Source organism: Myxocyprinus asiaticus, chromosome 3 (genome assembly GCF_019703515.2).
Source record: "Myxocyprinus asiaticus isolate MX2 ecotype Aquarium Trade chromosome 3, UBuf_Myxa_2, whole genome shotgun sequence".
NCBI lineage: Eukaryota > Metazoa > Chordata > Actinopteri > Cypriniformes > Catostomidae > Myxocyprinus > Myxocyprinus asiaticus.
The window spans coordinates 5,388,915-5,410,946 of NC_059346.1; the positions used below are offsets into that span (position 1 = coordinate 5,388,915).

The 22,032-nt window shown below is 34.8% G+C and overlaps 1 protein-coding gene across 3 annotated transcripts in view; it reads right to left on the minus strand.

Moving 5' to 3' along the window:
- Positions 1-2,125: 2,125 nt before the first annotated feature.
- The window catches only part of LOC127428834 (bone morphogenetic protein receptor type-1B-like), a 74,236-nt gene continuing 54,329 nt past the window's right edge, over positions 2,126-22,032 (minus strand). For all 3 annotated transcript variants that reach the window (XM_051677465.1, XM_051677475.1, XM_051677482.1), the window contains 10 exons: positions 16,337-16,487; positions 16,157-16,256; positions 13,886-13,988; positions 13,307-13,403; positions 12,791-12,929; positions 12,326-12,518; positions 9,709-10,006; positions 5,583-5,758; positions 5,058-5,188; positions 2,126-2,876 (listed from right to left, as the gene is read on the minus strand). In XM_051677465.1, the coding sequence (XP_051533425.1) occupies positions 2,751-2,876; positions 5,058-5,188; positions 5,583-5,758; positions 9,709-10,006; positions 12,326-12,518; positions 12,791-12,929; positions 13,307-13,403; positions 13,886-13,988; positions 16,157-16,256; positions 16,337-16,487 (1,514 nt within the window). In that variant the 3' untranslated portion in view covers positions 2,126-2,750. The remainder of the gene's footprint in view (positions 2,877-5,057; positions 5,189-5,582; positions 5,759-9,708; positions 10,007-12,325; positions 12,519-12,790; positions 12,930-13,306; positions 13,404-13,885; positions 13,989-16,156; positions 16,257-16,336; positions 16,488-22,032) is intronic.

Sequence of the window (22,032 nt, forward strand, 5' to 3'; positions counted from 1 at the left end):
AAACATAATTTTTCAAGGTAAAGATTTGTTTTTTCCTTAAGGTTAAGATTTAAGATCAGTATTGAGATAACGTTTTTCACAAGTTTTCTTAGGGTTTCTCTATTTGACCTCAACAGGATGCATCAAAATATGTAATATTTTTAAAAAACGTATTTTTGATTTTTTGATGCATGACAATAGAATGACTAATTTCAGGACAAGTTTTCAAATATTTATATATAAAAACAACTTGTTGCATTGCTATTTTTTACCTCCTGAGACCCGTGCGTGACTGCTGTGTGCATTTTCCATCCCCCTATTTGATTTGTAACTGGTAGCCCCTGTAGCAGCCAATAATGTAATAACTACCGTTAATGTAATATCTGTTTTATAAATGTTTTATTAATTTTTTATTAACTCAGCCAATAATGTAATAGCCAGCCAATAATGTAAGAACTTATTACATTATGGGCAAAAAGTTATTACGTTATTGGTTCAGAAATGTTATTATTGGTAAGTTATTACATTATTGACTTTTATTACATTAAGAATGGAAAATGTATTACGTTATTGGCTGTTATTACATTAACGGTAGTTATTACATTATTGGCTGCTACAGTCCCTAAGAAACATGCCATTAAAATATATATATATATATATATATATATATATATATATATATGTTTTTTAGACCAAATAGTTTTCCTAAATATGTATCTCCACATATGTGGACAGTGGGACTAAGTTGTGACATTTTTTATTAATACAAAGCTATATTATTAACAATGTTTATTATGTTTCCAGGAGTGTTGGTTATTCATGTTTTTGAGATTACAGACATTACATCAGAAATTAGCATAATTAATTATGATTCAAAGTAATGGCCAACATCATCCAATCACTGCCAACCATGTTAAAATAAAATGATACATTATATATGCCCTACTTCCCATTGTCCCATGTCTTCCAAACATGTGGCTTACATTTTAAAAATGGCATATTGGATGAAACTAGAGACTTTACTTTTTTGACTCAAACAGGTTTTAATGTAAAAACTTAATGAGTTTTCTTACCAGATGTAGTTTTGTTGCCGTTTCTCCCAAAGACAAACTTAGGCGAGATCGTTGCCATGTTGTTTTGTCACATGACTCCGTGCATTGAAAGTTTAACCCTTTAATAACAGCCTAGAGTCTCCTGAACTGAGATCAGTCAGTTTAAATGAAATTAAATTATGGATAGCCTATAGCGAAGCCAAAACGTAATGTCCGAGCATTTGGACGCAGGGTCTCAGGAGGTTAAGAAATAATTTCAGCTTTTAACAAGACTATTTTTTCCCCCCTCCAGATGGTTACACCACTTATGCATTTTTGAGTGTAGCCCCAGAAAAAATATCAAAATGACTTTGAACTATGAAAAAATTGGGAGGTGACATCATAGTAGAGGTGCATTCAAGTAATTGTTTTGTTTAAACTGCATTTTTTAAGTATTTTCTAATTAACTTCATAGATCAGGACAAAACTAATTTGCATCACGTCATTGACCCGTAGGCCTAAATCATTCGTAATATCATTCTCACATAAATTGTTGCATTCAATTCAATGTGACTTCTTATTAAAATCATTATAATCGTTTCATTCAATTCAAAGTGACAATTTACGTATTGCGGTTTCAAACGATTTACACAGAAATTCGTTATGTTCACGGTTTGTGAATGTGGCCCAATGTTACTACTGTAAAACCATAATAATATTGTTAATGTCCTGCAAGCAAAGAAGTTTAAAAAAAAAAAAAAATCTTTCTGCCTATTTATTGTTATTTTGATGACAGTTGTATCATACCAAGTCACAGTGTTATTGTAGTAAAAATAATTGTAGTAACTTTTTTCCCCCAAAGACACTTGCCCACCATGATACATTTTTGTAACGGTGTTCTCACTGGCATGAGAGTGTTAACAGGCATTCAAAATATTCTGAAACGTTATTGCTATGTTTATCATTGTAAAAGCGATAAATATTTCATACAAACCTTTTTGACTCTTTCCAAAAATTCCTCGGCATTATATAACCACAAAGGTTAGAGTGTAAAAATGTTCAGAGCAGAAACATTCAGTGATATTAGAACATTTATTCAAGTACAGTGATGCTCTCAGTTATGTACACAATAAATAAGGCACAGGCCATATAGGCAAACCACAGCTTCTATGACTTTAAATACATTTTTAACATCAATCATCAAATTTGTTGCAAGTTAGACTGTCTTGACTGACAACAGGGTTAGTGACAAATCTGGCACTATACAAAATCATTATGTACAAGCTGAACAGACTGTCAAAAGAAAAAAATGTAGGTCAGTCAGTTTCCCGCTGTCGAGAAAGACTGAGTTTTCATAAAGCACACACCCTTTCTTGCTTTGTCCCACAGTACTAATAGTCCTTGTAGAGTAATGTATTATAATAGCCGTTTCAGGACATTCCACTAGTCACCAGTAGGGGGAGCTCTCATTGACGTTTACGCCACACAGAAGAGCTTTGTGCACTTGGGTCAGCAGATTTCACAGCAAGCACATGGCTTTATTTCTGGCCTGAGCACTGTCCTGCATTAAATCACCAGGGGCTTTGATCACAGAAGATCTTTGCGCCGTCCTTTGCCATTGGCGAGTCAGTTTGCAGGATGCGCTGCCACGGTAAAACCCACCGCCTCTGCTGTTCAAACCCACAGTAGAGCATTGTGGGTTTTGAGTTCTGGGTTAGCGTCAGTGCTGTTGGATTGTTTTCAGACTTTAATGTCCTGGGACTCCGACATTTTGGCCAGCGTCTTTTTAACGCGAAGTGCGGTAAGCCGGGAGGCGGGGTTATGTGCCCAACATTCTGTCATGAGCTTTCCCATCTGTCTGAGACACTGAAATAACACACAACAACATCACTTTTGTGTCAGGGTTAAATTCAGAATTGGATGTTGAAGACAGGATGTTGAACTGGCCTTTGAATCAGAATGAGAGGAAGAGAAATGGTCTCAAAACAGTCCCACAAAAATTTCATTAGCCAAACACGTTTTGTGACAAAAGATTAAATAATTACTTCTGATTAATTATTTAATTGCCAATTTTGGCTAATAATAGCAATTTAATTTATTTCTTGATAGGGAGAATAAATGTTTTTTCTAGGGATGCACCGATGTATCGGCCACTTATATTTATCGGCCAATTATTGACCAAATTAAAACAACTGGCAAATCGGTTTTAAGCATGAAACGCCAATATAGAAAAACTGATGGTTCATTTATAATTCATTATCATCACACTTTGTAAAAAGTCTTTGAATTCAAATGTACAATCCAGAAATAATGATAGCCACAGAATGTAGACGGGTTGGCACTCCTAAGAACATGTCATATTTCATTTTTAATCATTCTCGTTCTCACGTTAATGAGGAAAAACCGTTGTTACAGACGTGACAGTTGTGAAAGCGGCACTTTTCTATACACGATGAGGAAAAACCATCCAACACACTTTGAAACAAGCAAACTTTGACGTCTGAGACATTGGTATAGCATCCATTAATGCTGCACAATTGATTGAGTTAAGATTGAAATCACAATTTGGTCTTGCGTGATTACTAAAGCTTGAAAGGATACATTTAAAAATAGACTGCAATCAGTGCTTCAGTCAGCACTTCATTCAGCATTGTGTAAGCAAGTGGCGCCCTCTAGCGTTTCGGATGACATTTTCTATTATCCATTATACCACAATAGCACTTATGCCGTGGAATTGTCCAGCATTTGCATAATATGAATTTGTGATGTTCTATTATATACAGTACAAACAAGTAAAATGTGAGTTCTGTTGAACTGCAAAAACAAAAGAGCAAAAATATTTTAGAAGTACAAAATAATCTTTTATGTTCTATTTATTTTTCATTGTGACTCTCTTTAAAATGTTGGCCTGTCATGTGTTCAACAGATCCAATTCATGTTCAATGGAAACTGTTTATTTTTAGAACAAAAATGTTTTGTACCTCCTTGTACATTTTTAAAACATAATTCCTGAGCAAAACAGTGATCTGATGTCAAAATAAGGTAAGTGGCAAAATATTAGTATCGGCCAAGAGGTTTTTTGTTAAAATCAGTATCGGCCAAAAATGTTCATATCGGTGCATCCCTATTTTTTTCCTCAACTGATTAGACCTATTTCTACAAACTGTGGTGGAAATGTGTTCTTTCACCATGATCTGTGAAATTAAAGATTACTTATTGAAGATAATGTGATATATATATCTTTCATATTTTTTATTAATTAATTTAAAATATAAATATTATTAAATAAATTATATATATATATATGCTGTTCTTCAATGATTTTTTAAATTAAATTAATTTAAAATATAAATATCTATTAAACAAATTATATATAATATAATATATATATATATATATATATATATATATATATATATATATATATATATATATACACACACACACACACACACACACACACATATATATATATATATATATATATATATATTAATTTGTTTAATATATATTTTATATTTTAAATTAATTTAATTTAAAAAATCATTGAAGAACAGCATATATTTTACTGTAATACAGTAATAAAATGAATGTTTTACTATAATGAGAATCAACATTAAAAGAATGGGAATACTAAAAGTAAAACATCAGGATGCATTGCGTTAAATTATAATTTAGGGGTGTCCTGAAAATAATATAAAAATGCAAGAAATCTTATCGACCCTAAATGAAGGCTTTATTTTCTTTATGCAAAATATAAATTCATACTTTTTGTATTGATTTAGGGTTAAATATTACCCAGATATTTTCATGACTAAGACACGCTTCATTTTTAATTCAACTTCCTTATATTCAAACTCAAACTCTGTTTTGAAATTCTGCATTCTGTTTTATACCTTTATTCGAATTCCTGATTTTTACAAGGCATTCTCAATCCAGTTCGGAATGGTACACAACCCTGTTTTGTGTGCAAGTGTGATTTTGTAATTTGGATAGGGAAATCAGTATAAACAATACACAGATGTGTGTGTTTGTGAGTGTGTTTACCTCATCACTGCTCCAGCGGTTGGGGAAAGATGGCCGTAGTCTCTTGATGCAGACAACCTCTCTCATGTCCTCGTATGAAGGATCATTAGGCACATGATCATGATATGGTAACTGATAGTCCTCTAAAATACCTGTAGATGCAATCAAAAATCGATCAATGCACATGTAGCACCCCCATAGGAAAGAAAGATCTCTTCAATATCTCAAATGTATCTCCAAGACTGCAAAGAGATTAAATAGCGAGCAAATAGAGACTTTTGTGAAGGCATTGCACATGTTTTCCTGAGAAAAAGATCCCATTACATTTTAAGAGATCAGTACTAAAAAAATGTCTAAAAAAAAAACAAATGTCTCAAACTGAGCTCAGATATGCCAAGATACCAAAGTCTTCCAAAACTGCATTATCTCAGCTATGCTGTCCACATTAAATGTATACATCTCTATACCTTCAATGTATGACATCAATTGTCTTATTTAATTGGATTTCTTAAAACTACTAATAAGCAACACAATTTCCAGTTATACCTCCAGACACGCATCTCCTGGCGATCTCCCACAATATAAGGCCAAAGCTGTACATGTCTGCCATGATATAGGACTGAAAATGATTTCTGTTTAGAGTCTCATCCAAAACTTCAGGAGCCATGAAGCGTTTGGTGCCCACCCGTGTGTTCAGAGGGATGTCCACTTCATTGGTGTCACTGTTAGATCAGACACAACCCTTAATACAATATTGACATTATGATATTTAGGATATAGGGCTGAATATAAATCATTTCCTAGTTTATTGAGGAAACTACTTATTGGGGAAGCTACTTAGAAGCTATTCGTAAGTTGAAGAAGTTAAACTACAGTCAGGCCACCCTATTTAAAAATGTAGTTACCTACACAAGTTACTAACACAAGGTAGCTTACTATATTGAAACTATCCCAGGGGCATTTTTTATAGTTTTATAATTTTATAGTTTATAACCAGTTATAGACGTAATGTTGTAATTATAGAACTATTAGAGCAGTATTTATCTGGCACAAAAAAAATATATATATATATATATATAATAATAAGGGTCTCAATCAGGGTAACAGCATTAAACTCGATATAAGCATTTATTTACATTAAATACTAATTTTAAAAAAACACTGATTTATATAACTGAATTGAAAATACAGTGATAATGGTGTTTAAATATTTACTAAATATTAGCAGTGACTATTCAATTTTTTAAACAAAATAATTTAAAGAATATATATATATATATATATAAAACTTAATAAAACTAAACAAAATAAATAAACAAAAATTAATAAAAAGTAAAATGCCATGGAGAAACTTCTGGAAACACTACTGACTGACCACTCAAATTAATCGTTGATTTATTTATTTTGATTTTTGATTTTTTTTTAAAAATCTACATTATTCTGAAAACATCTTTATTGTCACGCTACTGAAAAATGTAGCTAAGTATACAAAGTTTTAGTTACTCGCCAACACTGCAAAAAAAAAAAAAGTATTTTTCTTACTCTGTACTTTTTTCTTGTTTTTCAGTAAAAATAAATTCTCAGGATTTATCTGAAACAAGATAAATGTATTTGAGAAGCAAAATTGCATATTAAAAATAAAAACAGGGTAAGAAATAATCCTTAATTCAAATGGGAAACAAGTTTATTTTCCTTTGTTGGCAAATAGTTTTTTTTCTTGTTTTAAGAATAGACTACATTCACATTAATCCGGATAAATTTGATTTATTTGAAATCTTTTTCTCTTTTACATTTTGGCCCTCTGTCCACACTGAGACAGCGTTTTTGTCCAGTGAAGTAAATAAATACAAAAAAACGTCATCTTCGCATTGTAGAGTGGACTGAGAAAACGGAGATATTCGAAAACGATACGTATTTGTTGTCATGTCACGCATTCGTGTGATTTATTCAACTCAATACAAGATTGTTTGGCCGATGTTGTAGCGCCGTTGTTGTGCGGGCTGTCCACTTTGATGGCATTGTTAAAGATAAATGTTACTTTGTACAACCTTTACATTGCATTTCTTCAAAGGCAACGCAGAGTTTACTTGGAATTGCGTTTCACACCTCACTTCTAACAGGGTTTTTTTTGTTGTTTTTTGGCATGCGCAGTAAGAGGATTTAAGCATTTTCAGATGTTTCAGTGTGGACAAGCCACTTTTGGAACACGATCAAAAACGGCAGTGTGGATGGAGAGTGTTTCGATATGGAAACGCTGTTTTCAAATTTATCAGGATTAATGTGGGCATCGTCTAAAGGCCTTTGCACACCAAAGGCGACGTGAATATGAGAGGCGAATCACCGACAAATGGCCCTTTCCCATAGAAAACGAAGCGAACGTTCGCTGTTAGCACATTCACACCTTTACCAAAGGTGCCGCTAATCTACAAGCAATTTTATCCTGGTACGGTAAGCGGCTCAACGCACCTCTGAGCTGGTCCGCCCTCCGTCCATCACCAGGTGAGAAGAAATAACCACTTGACAAGTATGCAAAACAAACAAAAAAAGCAAACGATTCTCTAGCGAGCAGATCGAAAAAAATAAAACACATCTCTCGACAAGCTGCAGCTGCGATGACAAGTGTGATGTTGATTTGCTCAACGAGAAAGAAAACTTTTGAGACACTTCACAATCTATTGCAGTTCACCTGCTGGACAAGTTGGCTGACAGTATTATCATGTATCCACAGTCTGAGGGGTGATTAGAAAGAATTGAGTATAAAAAATAATATTAACGGTTAAAACATGTTATCATTTGGAACAACACTGATTATATGCCACTGTCACTCATACTGTATATACTGTGTTAAGTGCATTTGTTTAAAATCACTGCGTAATGCACTCTCATAATGACTGTTAAAACAAATGTTTGACTTTATCTTATTGCCATGTACATCTACTTATATTTGCTCAAAACCCTGCATACTAATTATGGTGTGTTCACACTTGGCAGGTTTGGTTCGATTAAAACTAATTCTGGTGCGGTTAATTTGAACAAGTGTGAACGCTGCCATCCGAACCTTGGTGCGCACCAAACAAGCGGACCGAGACTGCCTGAATAGTGGGGTCTCGGTCCGCTTCCAAACGAACTCTGGTGCGGTTCGACTGATATATGAATGCAACATGGACCAAAGATGTCTAAACGGACCAATAACAGGAAGTAATTTGCCTTTAATACTGACCTCAAGCATACCTGGTTCTTCTCATCATAGGAGCTATGTTGCCCATTACAGTTTGGTACAGGCGTCGGAACCGCCGTCAGCCGCCCTTGCAGCATATCTTAGTTTGTGTGTGCAATGGAGGAATTCCTGGCGCTGATTTGACTTCTTTACACATATCAGCTCTTCGTGAGTTCTCAGCTGGTAAAAAATACCACCATATATACATACAGTAAATCCAACGAGCGCATTTAGCCCAGCAGCCAGCATTGTTTTGGATGTTCGGCAAGTTCCGTCACAAAATATACGTCATAAAAGCTGTCCAATCAGGTTGTGACCTTATCCTTATGCCTTTTGTTTTGTATCTTTAGGTTCGGTGTTAAAAATGCCAGTGTGAACGCTAAGCGAACCAGGACTAAATGTATCATTTTCTTTTTGGTCCGGAATAAGAGAACCAAGAGATCCGAACTACAAGTGTGAACACACCCTTACATGTGAAATTTAAATGCTCCAAGAGTGCGAGCAATAAAACACAGATCTCACCCAACAAAACCCATCTTCAGTCTGACCCATTATTGGATACTTTAATACCGTTAACGACAGACTAGGCTGTTAACGACTATTAAAAATAGCACAGCAATAACGATTTTGTTTTTGGTATTCAAAGTCACACCGAGTGCACTGCAAGTAATAGCAACAGTATTAATATTATTAATATTTGGAGAAGAAAACACTTAAGATCCGTAAAGTTCTTTATTAAAAAAGTGATACAAAGGCAAAGATCCCACGATATATATTATATCAGAGATATAAGAGACCTTGTGTAAGATTAAATGCAAATGCCAAACGATGTTTCAATTTTTAAGGCGTTTGATGCAAATAAACTACACATCATCACTACTGGTTCAGGATTTCTTTCTCGAGTTACTTCAGCAATTAATGTCGGTGGTCAAAACAGCTTTCTGTGCTTTAGTACCACCAGTTGTGCTGGTTCTGGTAACTGCAACGGCTTCTGACACGTAATCTAAAGCTTATATATTACTGCTCAGGGCTTTTCTTCTCTGTGCAAAGAAAAAGAAAATCGACACGCTCCCCTAAAAAAAACAAAAACGTTCGCTTTGTCGACGCAAATGTTCGCTCCAGGTGAGAATGGCTCATTAGGAATCCATTGTTCCGATTCAAAATGTTGATCGTGGCGAGAAATTGCGCCGAACATTCACGTTTGGTGTGCATAGGTCTTAAAAGCACACGAAAATTTGTTAGATTTCTCTGAAAACAAGAATTAATTGCTTATGTTATTTTGACTCTCAAGTAAATTGATCTTGTTTTAAGAATGTTTAATATTTATACTGGAAAACAAGACTAAAGAACTGATTGAGAAAATGATTTTTTGTAGTGCAATACTGCTGTCTACAACAAGCTCAAAGAGGTATTAAACTGAAAAATGAACTTGAGGTAAACCAAACCCACTCTGACCTGATGAATTTGACGGCGAGGCCGAGGTCAGCAATGCAGCAGGCTCCGTTCCTCTTCACCAGGATGTTTTTGCTCTTCAGATCTCTGTGTGCAATGGCCGGTTTGCCCTGCGTGCCAAAGATCTCGGTGTGCAGGTGGCAGAGTCCAGACACAGAGGAGTATGCCAGTTTCAGCATGGCTATGCTGTCCAGGGTGGTGGATTTCAGATAGTCGTACAGAGAGCCGTTCTCATGATAATCCGTGATGAGGTAGAGTTGAGTCCATGAGCCCGTTCCCTTAATATCTGCAGCAATGAACCCTGGAGAACACAACACACAGAGCTGCTGAGGTTCAAATTAGTACATGAGACTACAATAAATCACTTCTGACCTGAATAATTTCACAGCAAGGTCATGGTTTAATTAAAATAATAATTAGATTGATATCAGCTAATTAATTTCAAAGGGATGCCAATCAAGACAAGTGTATTCATGTTACATCTTGAACTGAACATGGTTCAATTACAATGGAAGTGAATAGGGCCAATATTTGGAGGGTTTAAACACAGAAATGTGAAGGTTATAATTTTATAAAAGCACTTATATGAATTCTTCTGTTAAAACTAATGTATTATTTGAGCTGTAAAGTTGTTTAAATCGTCATTTTTACAGTCGTTTTAGGGATCGTTGACATCATCATACTAGTCATACTAGTTATTATACTAAAATCATGTTAACACACATATTGTTAATGTCTTGTGGCTATCCTTTTGAAATAGTATTTAAACTGGAGCTGTCAGAATTAAAAAGCTAACACATGCAATTAATTACAAAAATGTAAAGTTTACATTTTTCTTAATCACGATTAACGCATTTACCATTCATACAGCATAAACCAGCATAAACCCTTGTTGGGAGGGCGGAACCTTTGTTATGTGTCTGCCCAGAGTCATTACACTGATGCACACACACACCATGTCTGTGATAAAATGATGAACAAAGGACCTCTTAGTGCTACTTGATGTACAAAACAAGCCCAGCTGGGACTTGTGATAGAAATCAAGTATTTTTCAGCCTATGTAAGGCGCATTTTAATTAGCACAGAAGCACACCAAGTCTTAACTGTCACTAAAACACCAAATGAGACATTTTTGTCTGCAAGCACTTTTCATGTGGAGTTCAAAGCGTCGATTGACGCTGCCATTAATGCTCTGATGGGAATTATGAACACAGCTTCACGATCGCTGTAGGAAAGCGGATAGCCATAGTCTACCGGCAAATTAATATTGTGGAGGATGACAGTTCATGGGATTTAATGCCCATGGCAATAAATATGCAATCAATGCGGAAACTAGTTCTTTCAATTAGTCAAACTCCCACTTAGACTTTGGGAAATGTTTAATGTTACTTGAATAGGTGATATTTTAGTGCATTTCTATCTTTATACTGTGGAAGGCTTTGTTTGTAAAATGTTAATAAAGCATTATATTGTTACATATTGTTTTGTTTTCTTTCCTAAGATGGAAATAAATGCATTTTGACAGAAAAAAAAAATATGCTGTCAATTTTCAGTATTTTAAAAATCTGCAATTAATCGCAATTAACTACAAAAAATGTATGCGATTAATCTTGATGAACATTTTTTTATCGATTGACAGCACTACTTTAAACATTTACGGATTGTCCACATTCGCTTCCATTGTAAGTGCCTCACTGTAACTTAGATTTTTGCTTTTTAAAGAAAAGGAAGGACAAGGCAAAATTAATTTTTGTGGTAATCAATATTATGCCACAAATGCTTTCGACTGAGCTTAACTTGTATTGAACCCAGAATATTCCTTTAAGATTTAAGGTTAAGTGTATATTTTAAGTGTCACCATTTCAGTTTTTTACCATTTCTATCAAATTTTTGCATTTTTGCAGTTTACTTAAATAGTCCTGTGGTGTGATAAACATATTTATAAAAACAGAAATAGTCCATGTAGTCTCTCAATTAAAATGAGATATATGATACATAATAGTTTTAATGTAGCTGGCTACTTTTTATTAGTGACTTTAGTGATTTAGTGATATTTAACTACTTTTTTTAAATAGCAGCTTGATGTAGTTTAACTTCTTTAAATTATGCGTTTAAGAGTTTTTTTTATTTGTTATGCTATAGTTTCAAAGTAGCTTCCCCAACACTAATGTTCACTAAAATAACAGCATAACGGTATTATTACCAAAGCACAACTCTGTTTGTACTTGCAATGTATGTTAAAATGTTTGTGTGTGTGTGTGTGTGTGTGTGTGTGTGTGTGTGTGTGTGTGTGTGTGTGTGTGAGTGAGTTGTTTTTGTTGTTTACGAGGACATTTTTTAGGTTACACACTAGTAATTACAAGGGTATTATGCTATAAATGTCGTTTATGCAGACACCCCTAGTGTCCCTGTAATTCAAACGGCTTAAAAACATACTAAACAATGTTCTTTTTTAATTGTTTTATTTAAAAATGCCATAAGGTTTCTGAGGGTTAGGTATAGGAGTAGATGTAAGGTTAGGGGTAGAATATATACTAGTTTGTACAGTATATAAATAATTATGTCTATGGAGAATCCTCGTAATGATAGGAGTACCAACATGTGTGTGTGTGTGTCTCACCCAATATATTCTCATGTCTCATGAGCACAGTCTGGTAGATCTCCGTCTCTCTGAACCAGCTGGCCTCTTCTGTGGTAAAAAATACCTTCACAGCCACTTTCTCTCCTCTCCACCTGCCCATCCACACCTCTCCATACCGACCCTTCCCGATCTGAGTCACCATCTGGATCTGCTTCGCTATTGTTCGCTGCACCTACAGACAGACAGCAGACAGACAGCGTTCAAAACATGTGTTACTTCCATACTGTGACATATGAAACAGGATATACAACAAGAACAAAATGTAGTGCATGACTTGACTTTATCCATCAAGAATTTATTGGATTGTGAAAAGTGGGTTTTTCTTTAAACATTTTTCTTTAGAATAATGTGCACTGATTAATTGTGCACAATAATTGAGGGGATCAATAGACGTGATTTCATGATGTCTTTAAAAGCTGACTGTGTGTAGTGTGTGTTTCTCACCAGCAGGGGGAGTCCTGATCCTGAGCCGGAGCTCTGAGACTGTTCTATGAGATCCCTCAGGGATTCTCCTGGAGGAATGAACGTTTCGTCCTGCTGTAGACCCAGACTGTAGCGTGGCAGTAACTCCTGACGCTTGTACCTGAAACGGCATACAGACTGGACAGAATGACCAAATGTCCCCACAAAGAGTAAGACAGTAAAATCTGAAAAATGTACATTGTGGAGTATAAGGTTAGTTTAGTGTTACTCTAGTCTCACATAGCCAGATTTTTCGACTAGAAGCATAAACTCCATTTTCAGCTTATTCTGGTCAAAAAACATGACTAAGGCTAACATTCTGCCTAACATCTCCTTTTGTGCTACACTGAAGAAAGAAAGTCATACGGGTTTGGAACAAGATGAGGGTGAGTATATGATGACAGATTTTTTTTTTTTTCTCTGAACTATTTCTTTAATATAAATAAAAAAACATGTGATTGTGTGTGTCTGTGAGAGAGTGTGTGATTAATGACACACCTGAAATAACAGAAGATGATGATAAAGGTGAGGATGAAGCTACAGACCGTCACGGAGACGAGCAGAGCGATATGATGAATGTCTCCATCCACGTAGCCTGCAAACACACACAAGCACACAACTCATCAGGCAAAGCTCACTGACTTTCCTTGGGAGCTGTGTGTCTGTGATGCTGAAATCAGAGCTTTCTCTGTAGAGTACACTCACTGAGCAGCACAGGTGTAAGTGTGTGAACACACAGGTGTGTGTAACTGAGACAGATACTTCTATTCGGCTGTGTTGATTGACAGGAGTCGAATCATGACAAGAAGACTGTGACGGATCCTGTGTGTGTGTAGGTTTAGCTACTTGCTAGGTCCAAATTAAAAATGTCCAAACTAATATAGTGAAACATCACAAAAAGGAACTATTATCAGTGGTCATCACTAGATGAAAATGCTCAAAAATCAGGTATCTACTGATTTCAAAAGGTTTGTGTGAGGGTTAGGTTTAGGGATATGGTCAGGATATTACCTCTGTTTCAAAATCATTACGTCTATGAGATGTACACACTAATTTAGTGTGTGTATGTGTACTCACTGGGTGTTAGTAGAGGAGGCAGTGTAGGGTGCAGGTCTCTGTTACAGTAGTCCTGGTCTGTACAACAGTCAAGTGCTCGCCTCTGCTTAGAGTTACCTGTGTCCTAAACACACACACACACACACACACACACTATATGAACACAGTATATCACACGTGTGCAGTAACATACATGTGTTTTAATGCATGAGAATAGAGGGATTTTTGTTTTGTTGTTCAAAGCTTAAAAGCAACATGAAACATGTACATTTAACATCCGTAATGTGATTTATGTGATATTTCTTTTGTGGGTAACACTTTACAATAATGTTCAAATTCAACATTAGTTAATGCATTAGGTATCATGAACTAACAATGAACAATATATATTTTTTACAGCATTTATACATCTTTACGTTAGTTAATAAAAATACAACAGTTTATTGTTAGTTCATGTTAGTTCATAGTGCATTAAATAATTGTAACAAATACAACTTTTGATTTGAACCCTTAAATACATGGCAGTTTCACCAAACACATATTCGGGTCTTTAGAGACCCGTCACTTCTATCTATCACAAATGAATCTACAAAATGCCCAGATAGTGTCAAATTTTCAAAATATTTTCAAGATAATTAGAAAATAATAGAGTAAAATATATTTTGATGTTTTATCTTGCATATATCAAAGAGAAACTGCAACAAACCAGGACAAATCTAGAACAGGATTCATTACTTTCACACTGGAATTTCATGAGAATGGCTGTCAAACACATATTGAGCAGCACATAAGATAAAAATAAGCCAAACATAAGTATTTTCTCAGGCACTTATTGGGTCTAAATAGATGCAGAACTTACATAATTTCAATAGTACACCCAAATTACAATAGTCATATCATACTGTTCATGTGTTGTACTTGCTATAGTTTACTTCCACATTGTTTCTTTGTCAAATAGCAATGTCAAATGTAAATCATGTCAATCACTGAAACAACAGCGCCACCTTGAGTAAGAAATAGCATGTATATTATGTATGTGTACATGCATATGGAATACTGATAAATCACCATTGTTGATAATTCATTGTTGCACAGAAAATCAACGTTATATAGTATTTGTTTGTATGAATATAGTACTCAATCCTCTTGTAATAAAAAAGAAATAGATATCATGTGATAGTAAACTTAGATATTATAAATATATAATTTATGGAAGTGCAAAAAAAAAAGAAAAAAAAGCATAACACACTTACATACCTCGTGTCTCTAGAGCCCATATACACTTTTGGTACTTAAACTTCAATTTTGATCTTTTGTGTGTGTGAGTGTGTGTGTGTGTGTTATGTGTGTTACACTATTTATAAGAGAGAGATTGAGGAAAACTAAAGAGTTGTGGGCACAACTCCAAAAACAGAGGTACAGGAGGTGGAATGAGGTCCTGGGTCACTAAAGACCCAAGGAATGCATTTAAGGGTTAACAGTGTATTACTATATGTTTAAATTAACATTAACCAAGATAAGTAAATGCTGTAAAAGTATTGTTCATTGTTAGTTCATGTTAACTAATGTTGGTAACTAATGTTAACAAATGGAACCTTATTGTAAAGTATTACCCTTCTTTGAAACAGAATATGCACTGGGAAATAATGTAGGGACTTGACTTTAACAATTGGGATTTAATTGGATTGTGGAAAGTGGGCTGTGATATTTTTGGTTAATATTATTCTGCCCTGCCCACTCTTTCTTGGTTCCATCTGCAGAAATTAAAAGTTGTTTCAGAGGTGGAAAAAGTACATGATGGAAATTACATTTTCTTTAGAATAATGTGCACTAACGAATCATGCACGGTAAGATAAGGAACATTTGGTAAGAAAGCAAATAGGGTCAATTTTGATTTCTTGTTCTTGATACTTAACCCAAAAGTGAACATTCTATAATCTGTCAATCTATAATTTACTTAAACTCATGTTATTCCAAACCCATATGTTCTATGAAACACACTTCAGCTTTTGTCCATACAATGAAAATGTTGGCGATTCACATAAAAACTCCATTGTATCATGATTTGATTGGGAGAAGAAGATTTTCAGTGAAGAACAACTTGAATTTTGGTTTGATCGTCATGCAAAGTTGTTGTATGGCTTCAGAAGACTTGGATTATAGCCACTGGCCATATGGATTACTCTTTGGATTACTCACTTTCATTGTATGGAAACACCTTTTTTCTAATATCTTATAATGTGTTTCCATGAACAAATATTTATTTTGAAATCAGTACATTTCATTACTCACTCGGCACTGAAACTCAGATCCGACCAGACCCAGACAACCAGACGTCACCAACGCGATTCCACCCTCTTCCTCCACCATGGTGAAGCAGTAACCATCTGTCCTGAAACACACAACACACAGATGATCCCATGTATGTGTACATATGTGCTCATAGTTTATGCGGTGGAGTGTGTCCAATACCTGCATGTGTTATTGGTGGAGTCCTCCGGGCAGTGATGGTAGCAGTAACACCACAGGAAGCGCTGAGGTAGAGCCGGCGCATCATTTCCAGTCTCCTGACCTTCGGCCACCTTCCCAGAATTCCTCAGCAGCATGCTGTCTAAAACATTGGCTGCACAAGAACAGAAAGAGGAAATGGGTTTAGCATTGACTGTCTTCATGTGCAGTATAAAGAAGATGCTGCTTGGCAATTATGTTTTTGCGGGATTCACACTCATGTCACGCTCCATATCCACCCACGCCATCATCGCCTGTGGAATTTCGCCATCCAAAGGTAAATGTGACCCAGTCTTTAAAGAATATTAACACATAAAAATAAAATAAAAACTAAAACTAAAATAAAAACTGAAAACTATGGAAAAACCTTGCTGAGAGCACAATTATGTTATTATGTCTTAAGTGAGACACTTAACCCTGGGTTAACCCCCAGAGAGACTGCTGCTGTAATTAGTAACTCACTTTGGGTGAAAAGTAAGTAACACTGAGTTATGAGACAGCGCTGTAAAGCTGATGTGTGTGTTTCCATTTCCAACAAGAAAGTGTGCACACAGCCGAACACACACACCCCCACATAAATAGACGACCACAAAGGTGCTTATAGAAGCTGACCAAACCACCTTTAGACATGGAGTGGTGGTAGTGGGCTAAAGCACAGAACCGGTAAGCAGAAGGTTGCCGGTTCGATCCCCACAGCCACCACCATTGTGTCCTTAAGCAAGCACTTAACTCCAGAGGGGACTGTCCCTGTAATAAGTGCACTGCAAGTCGCTTTGGATAAAAGCGTCTGCCAAATGCATAAATGTAAATGTAGACACAATAATTCCACATCTGTGAGCTGTTAAAAAGAGAGAGGGGGTTGTGGAGAGATGGTATATATAATTCTGACATCATGACATAAAATAAAGATGCTTATTACATGGCTCTCTGGGATACTTAATTCATATTGCTCACTCGTGGCATTCTATGGTCAAATATTTTTATATAATGACCGCTAAACACTATAATTGACCGTTGTTCCAGACCCAGATCTTACAAATTGACCCCAGAGAACATGAATATATATACATTTACATCAACGTTAAAGAATTGTTCTGGGTTCAATACAAGTTAAGGTCAATCAACGGTATGTGTGGCATAATGTTGATTACCACAAAAAAAAAAAATATTTCGACTTGGTTATTAAAACTTGTGGTACTTACAATGAAAGTGAATGGGGTTCAGTCCCTTTAAATTAAAATACACATTTCAAAAGTACAGCCACAAGACATAAACAGTGCACGTCACATGTTAACATGATTTTAGTGTGATAAAATCGCTTACTAACCATATTTGTGTCAAGTTATATCCAATTCGGGATTACAGGGTTTCGTTGTCATGACAACGAAGTTGTAATATTGGATATAACTGTTACAAAGTCCAAGTGGCCGTGAGTGTGGGTGTATGCATGCAAAATGTGGGTGTATTGTATTTAAATGAAGTGGCGCAAAGCAAAATGTGCTATTTTTCGGAGAAATAGGTCATTGCGCTAAGACGTTTCAAAAGCATGTCTGTTTTCAGCGCAAAGTCTAAACTCAGTTCCTGCATTTGCAGTTTGGAGATTTCACCAGCAAGTGGTAATAAAGTTGTCCAAAAATGTCCAAATTCTGATAATATAGTGGAACTGGCGATCACTGCCGTAGACATTTTTTGAAACAAATATTTATGAGATTTGTGTTAAACTATCTTTAGGTCATGGTTTATTTTTTTCAATTATTATTATTATTATATACATTTTTGGATTTGGTATGATTTTTTTTTTACCAGTTCATTATTTTGATTATATTTTCATTCAACAAATGAAGAATTATTATAATTTTTTTAATCCAAATCGACCGGTAGAATGAAAAGTGTGTTCCGATACAATCACTATAAATACTAGCCATGATTTGTGTGTCAGTAGATGAAAATGACTAATAATACATTAATAATAATATATTTATAATATATTCTCTATAACTTAAAGGAGCGTACATCCAAGTCCTGACGAGAACCACATTTTCCACGAATAAAAAAAGAGTCATAGAAATATGCCAGGCATTCATCAAGGACGCAATGCTCAAAAGAATGTAAGTCCATATTTCTATTCTTCTAATTCATTTCATACAGACAATTTACACTACCAACTTCTTATGAATGTACTGTCTTTGTTTATATCGCTTGTGCTTGACATGGAAAGGACTATATAATAGAATGCAGATGGTGCCGGAGATGAACCTCATTATTAAATTGCACTTAACCCAGCCCATAAGCGCTTTGCACACAATTTCGCCAAACCCACTTGCGCCTAGACTTAGCGCACGCTTGCACGAAAATATCAAAACTTCCTAGCCATGCCCATCAACTTTGCGTGTATGACTTATGGCATATCGCTTCGCTTAGCACTCTTAATATAGTGCCCTAAGTTGTATCAAACCCGAAACATTCCTTTAATATAACATATAGACACTAAATAGAAGGTTTGGAACATAAGTTTTCTCATAATTACACAAAATGTGTAATAAATCATGAAATACATATTATTCCAACAAATTATTCTGCAATATCTTTCATAACATAGTTTAGCAAATTTCATGTATGTTTAGTGAAAGTTGAGATTTATGTGCCAAAGTGTTGAAAAACACTCATGTACATTAAACACCTTTTAAACCCGGCACTACTAATACATTTGTATAGCAGTTTCGCACAAAGTATTTTTTAAGTAGTATAAGTCTCAGGATGATAAAAAATGTCCATGTATTTTGTAACTAGCCTTGTAATAATGTAGTCTGCTTGACGTCAGGTTCCTAATCACTGTCAGGATTTAATTAGCGAAAATGAACTGCTAACTATACATTACTCCAAATTTAGTATGTTAAAATGAAGTCAAGTTGAACAAGCTCTCTCTTGCTCACTCACGGCATACTATTCTTGTCTTTCACTCTTTCTAATACAAACACTATCACTAGTCTAAACTCACTAATGCTCTGCTTATATTACACTCAAACATGATGCTTTAGTCTAGATAAAAAATGGAGGCTAGTCCCTCTGTGTGTGGGTGTGCGTGTGTGTGTGTGTGTGTGTGTGTCTGAAAGCATCCTAGTCTGTCTAACACACATAATTAAGGGTTGACCTTAGTCCTAAAAAGTGCAGACACACTTTCAGAGACATGCAAGTGTATACAGTAAGACTCATTCATTACTGTGGCTCTGTGAGGGACGTCAGGGGCCCCAAACCCTCTCTGAGACATAAACACACATGAGTTCCCACACACAAGTCTGATGTACCAGTCAATATCTCATCCCATCCCTGTCTGATCCATACAATACACATATATACACTGGCACTCATTCAAAGAGAGACTTTGCCCTCACATGCAGAGTTAAGTGAGTCCTATGAAAACAGTCATAAACATAGTGACGGCTATGAGACATACTGTACAAAATAGAACAGCTCACTTATAACCGTTAACCTGAGAGCATTTCTTAGGGCACGTTTAACACTGTGGACTTCTAGAAAGAAAAATCACGTTATAACACTTTTCACACTCTCACAATTTTTATTTATTTTTTTATTTTTTTTACATTTGTCTACTAACAATGCCCAACAGTGCATGTACTTGCATCACAGGAGATTTGTGTTGTTTTTGTAATGTTTTTCTGAAAGTCATGAAAATTACCACCACAGCTGAGTTTTTCCTGGGTCAAAAATGTTCTTCTGTAGTGGCTGATGTACACAGTTGGTTTATTACATTACTGAAATTAATTAATATTTAATGTAATTATGTAGTTGCATATACAAGTTATTTTTGATCATCTAAGCATCTGGAACATTTTGAATTTTTACTTCAAGATGCTATGGGAAATCAAACTAAACTAACGTGATTTAACAAACACCTTATTTCTACGGGGCTAATTATTTTCTTCCTGTACATGAATACAGCACTTAGTGAAAATGTTTGTTCCTACTCCTTAACAAACATTTATTCTTTTCATTAGGCTCTTAATGATTTAAGTCATCTTTATAGAGAATATATAAATATCTGAGGGCAAACATGGCCGGTTTGTTTCCTAATCTCATTCAAACAGAATTTTAGTGAGTGTGTTTAATGATGTGTAGTTTAAAAACCCTTTATTTTGGCACATGACAGTGTAGTAGCCATTTTCCATGTCAGTGGTGGTAAGAATGTCAGGCTGTCTCACCATTTGAGATATTTCACTTCCTCCATAGCACTTTAGGGTAAAAAAAAAAAAAACAACAACTTTTTAGTAGAATTCAAATGGGTCACGTACGGTTTGGGGTCTGCGATGTGATATCAAGAGAAGCCAGACTGAATAGCGCAAGTGATATTGGGAAGCCTGCTGGACTTGAGTGCACTTGCATGTTCCTGAGATAGTGTGCATGACACTCACATGAAACACAGATGAGAAGCATATTTAGCGCTTATAAAGTGCTTAATGCAAGATAAATGTCACTGAATTTGCTTTGGCGAACCCAACTTTTTCTTGGGCGGATGCCAAAAAAATTTTAATGCAGGAAAACGCTGCACAGTGTGATCTCCAGCACGTGTTTAATACAATTCCTCGACAAAAATGACTGATGGAAATGACATTTTAGAAGATTTTCAAATAAACTCATTTGTCTTGGTAAGTAAAATTCATAACATTTTAAGTATCCTAAATAAGCACAATTAAAAAATATTTTCACACATTTTGCATAATTTGACAAATTTACAGCTTGGAAATTAAGCCTATATATTATATTCTATATTTATTATATAATATTCTGCTCACAAATTATATTTACCTTGTTTTTCTGTTCTCTTCAAACATCACTTGTCTAATATTTCATCTCAATATGTGCTTCACTGATGCTTTTGTCAACTTAGTTAACAAGTACACTAACTTAAAAAAAAAACAAACAAAAAAAAAAACGTTATTTTGGACAAATTGTTTGGTGTGGTGGAAATGATGCCACAACGGGACAGTCGTAATTTAAAAAATAATTATATAAAATAATTTTCACACAAATGGTTTATGTTTGTTTCACTTTTCGTTTAGATTATCGTAGTTTCAAACATGTAATAATTTGTATTTTTATTATAGATTTTCAGAGTTTAATATTTACATCTGGGTCTAGGACAAGGCTAAAACAGTAAAATCTATACATAAAAGGCATTTGAAAAATACCAAAAAATAAATGCTGAAAGCCTGGTAAAAAGTTTCCAAGTCAGCTTCATTTAAAAAAAGAAAAAAGTTGAAAAGAAATGTTTGTTTATATAAAAATCCTCCAATGGGACATTAAAGTGCCCTAAGCTGATGAAATATATATATATATATATATATATATATATATATATATATATATATATATATATATATATATATATATATATATTTAAACTAAATACTATTTGTTCTGAAATTTACAAACTAAAGTGTTAAATGAGACATCTTATGTTTAGGTTTTTTAACAAACCCCTAACCCCAAGTATTAAACTTTGGTAGGTAACTTGTCCCGTACTGTTTGTACTATAGACATGAATGATACCTCAAATCATGTGACTTGTTGAAGCGAGGTGTGCGATAACTTTTCTAATCGATGAGACTTAAATTGTTTTCCTGGCAAACAATAAAAAGGCT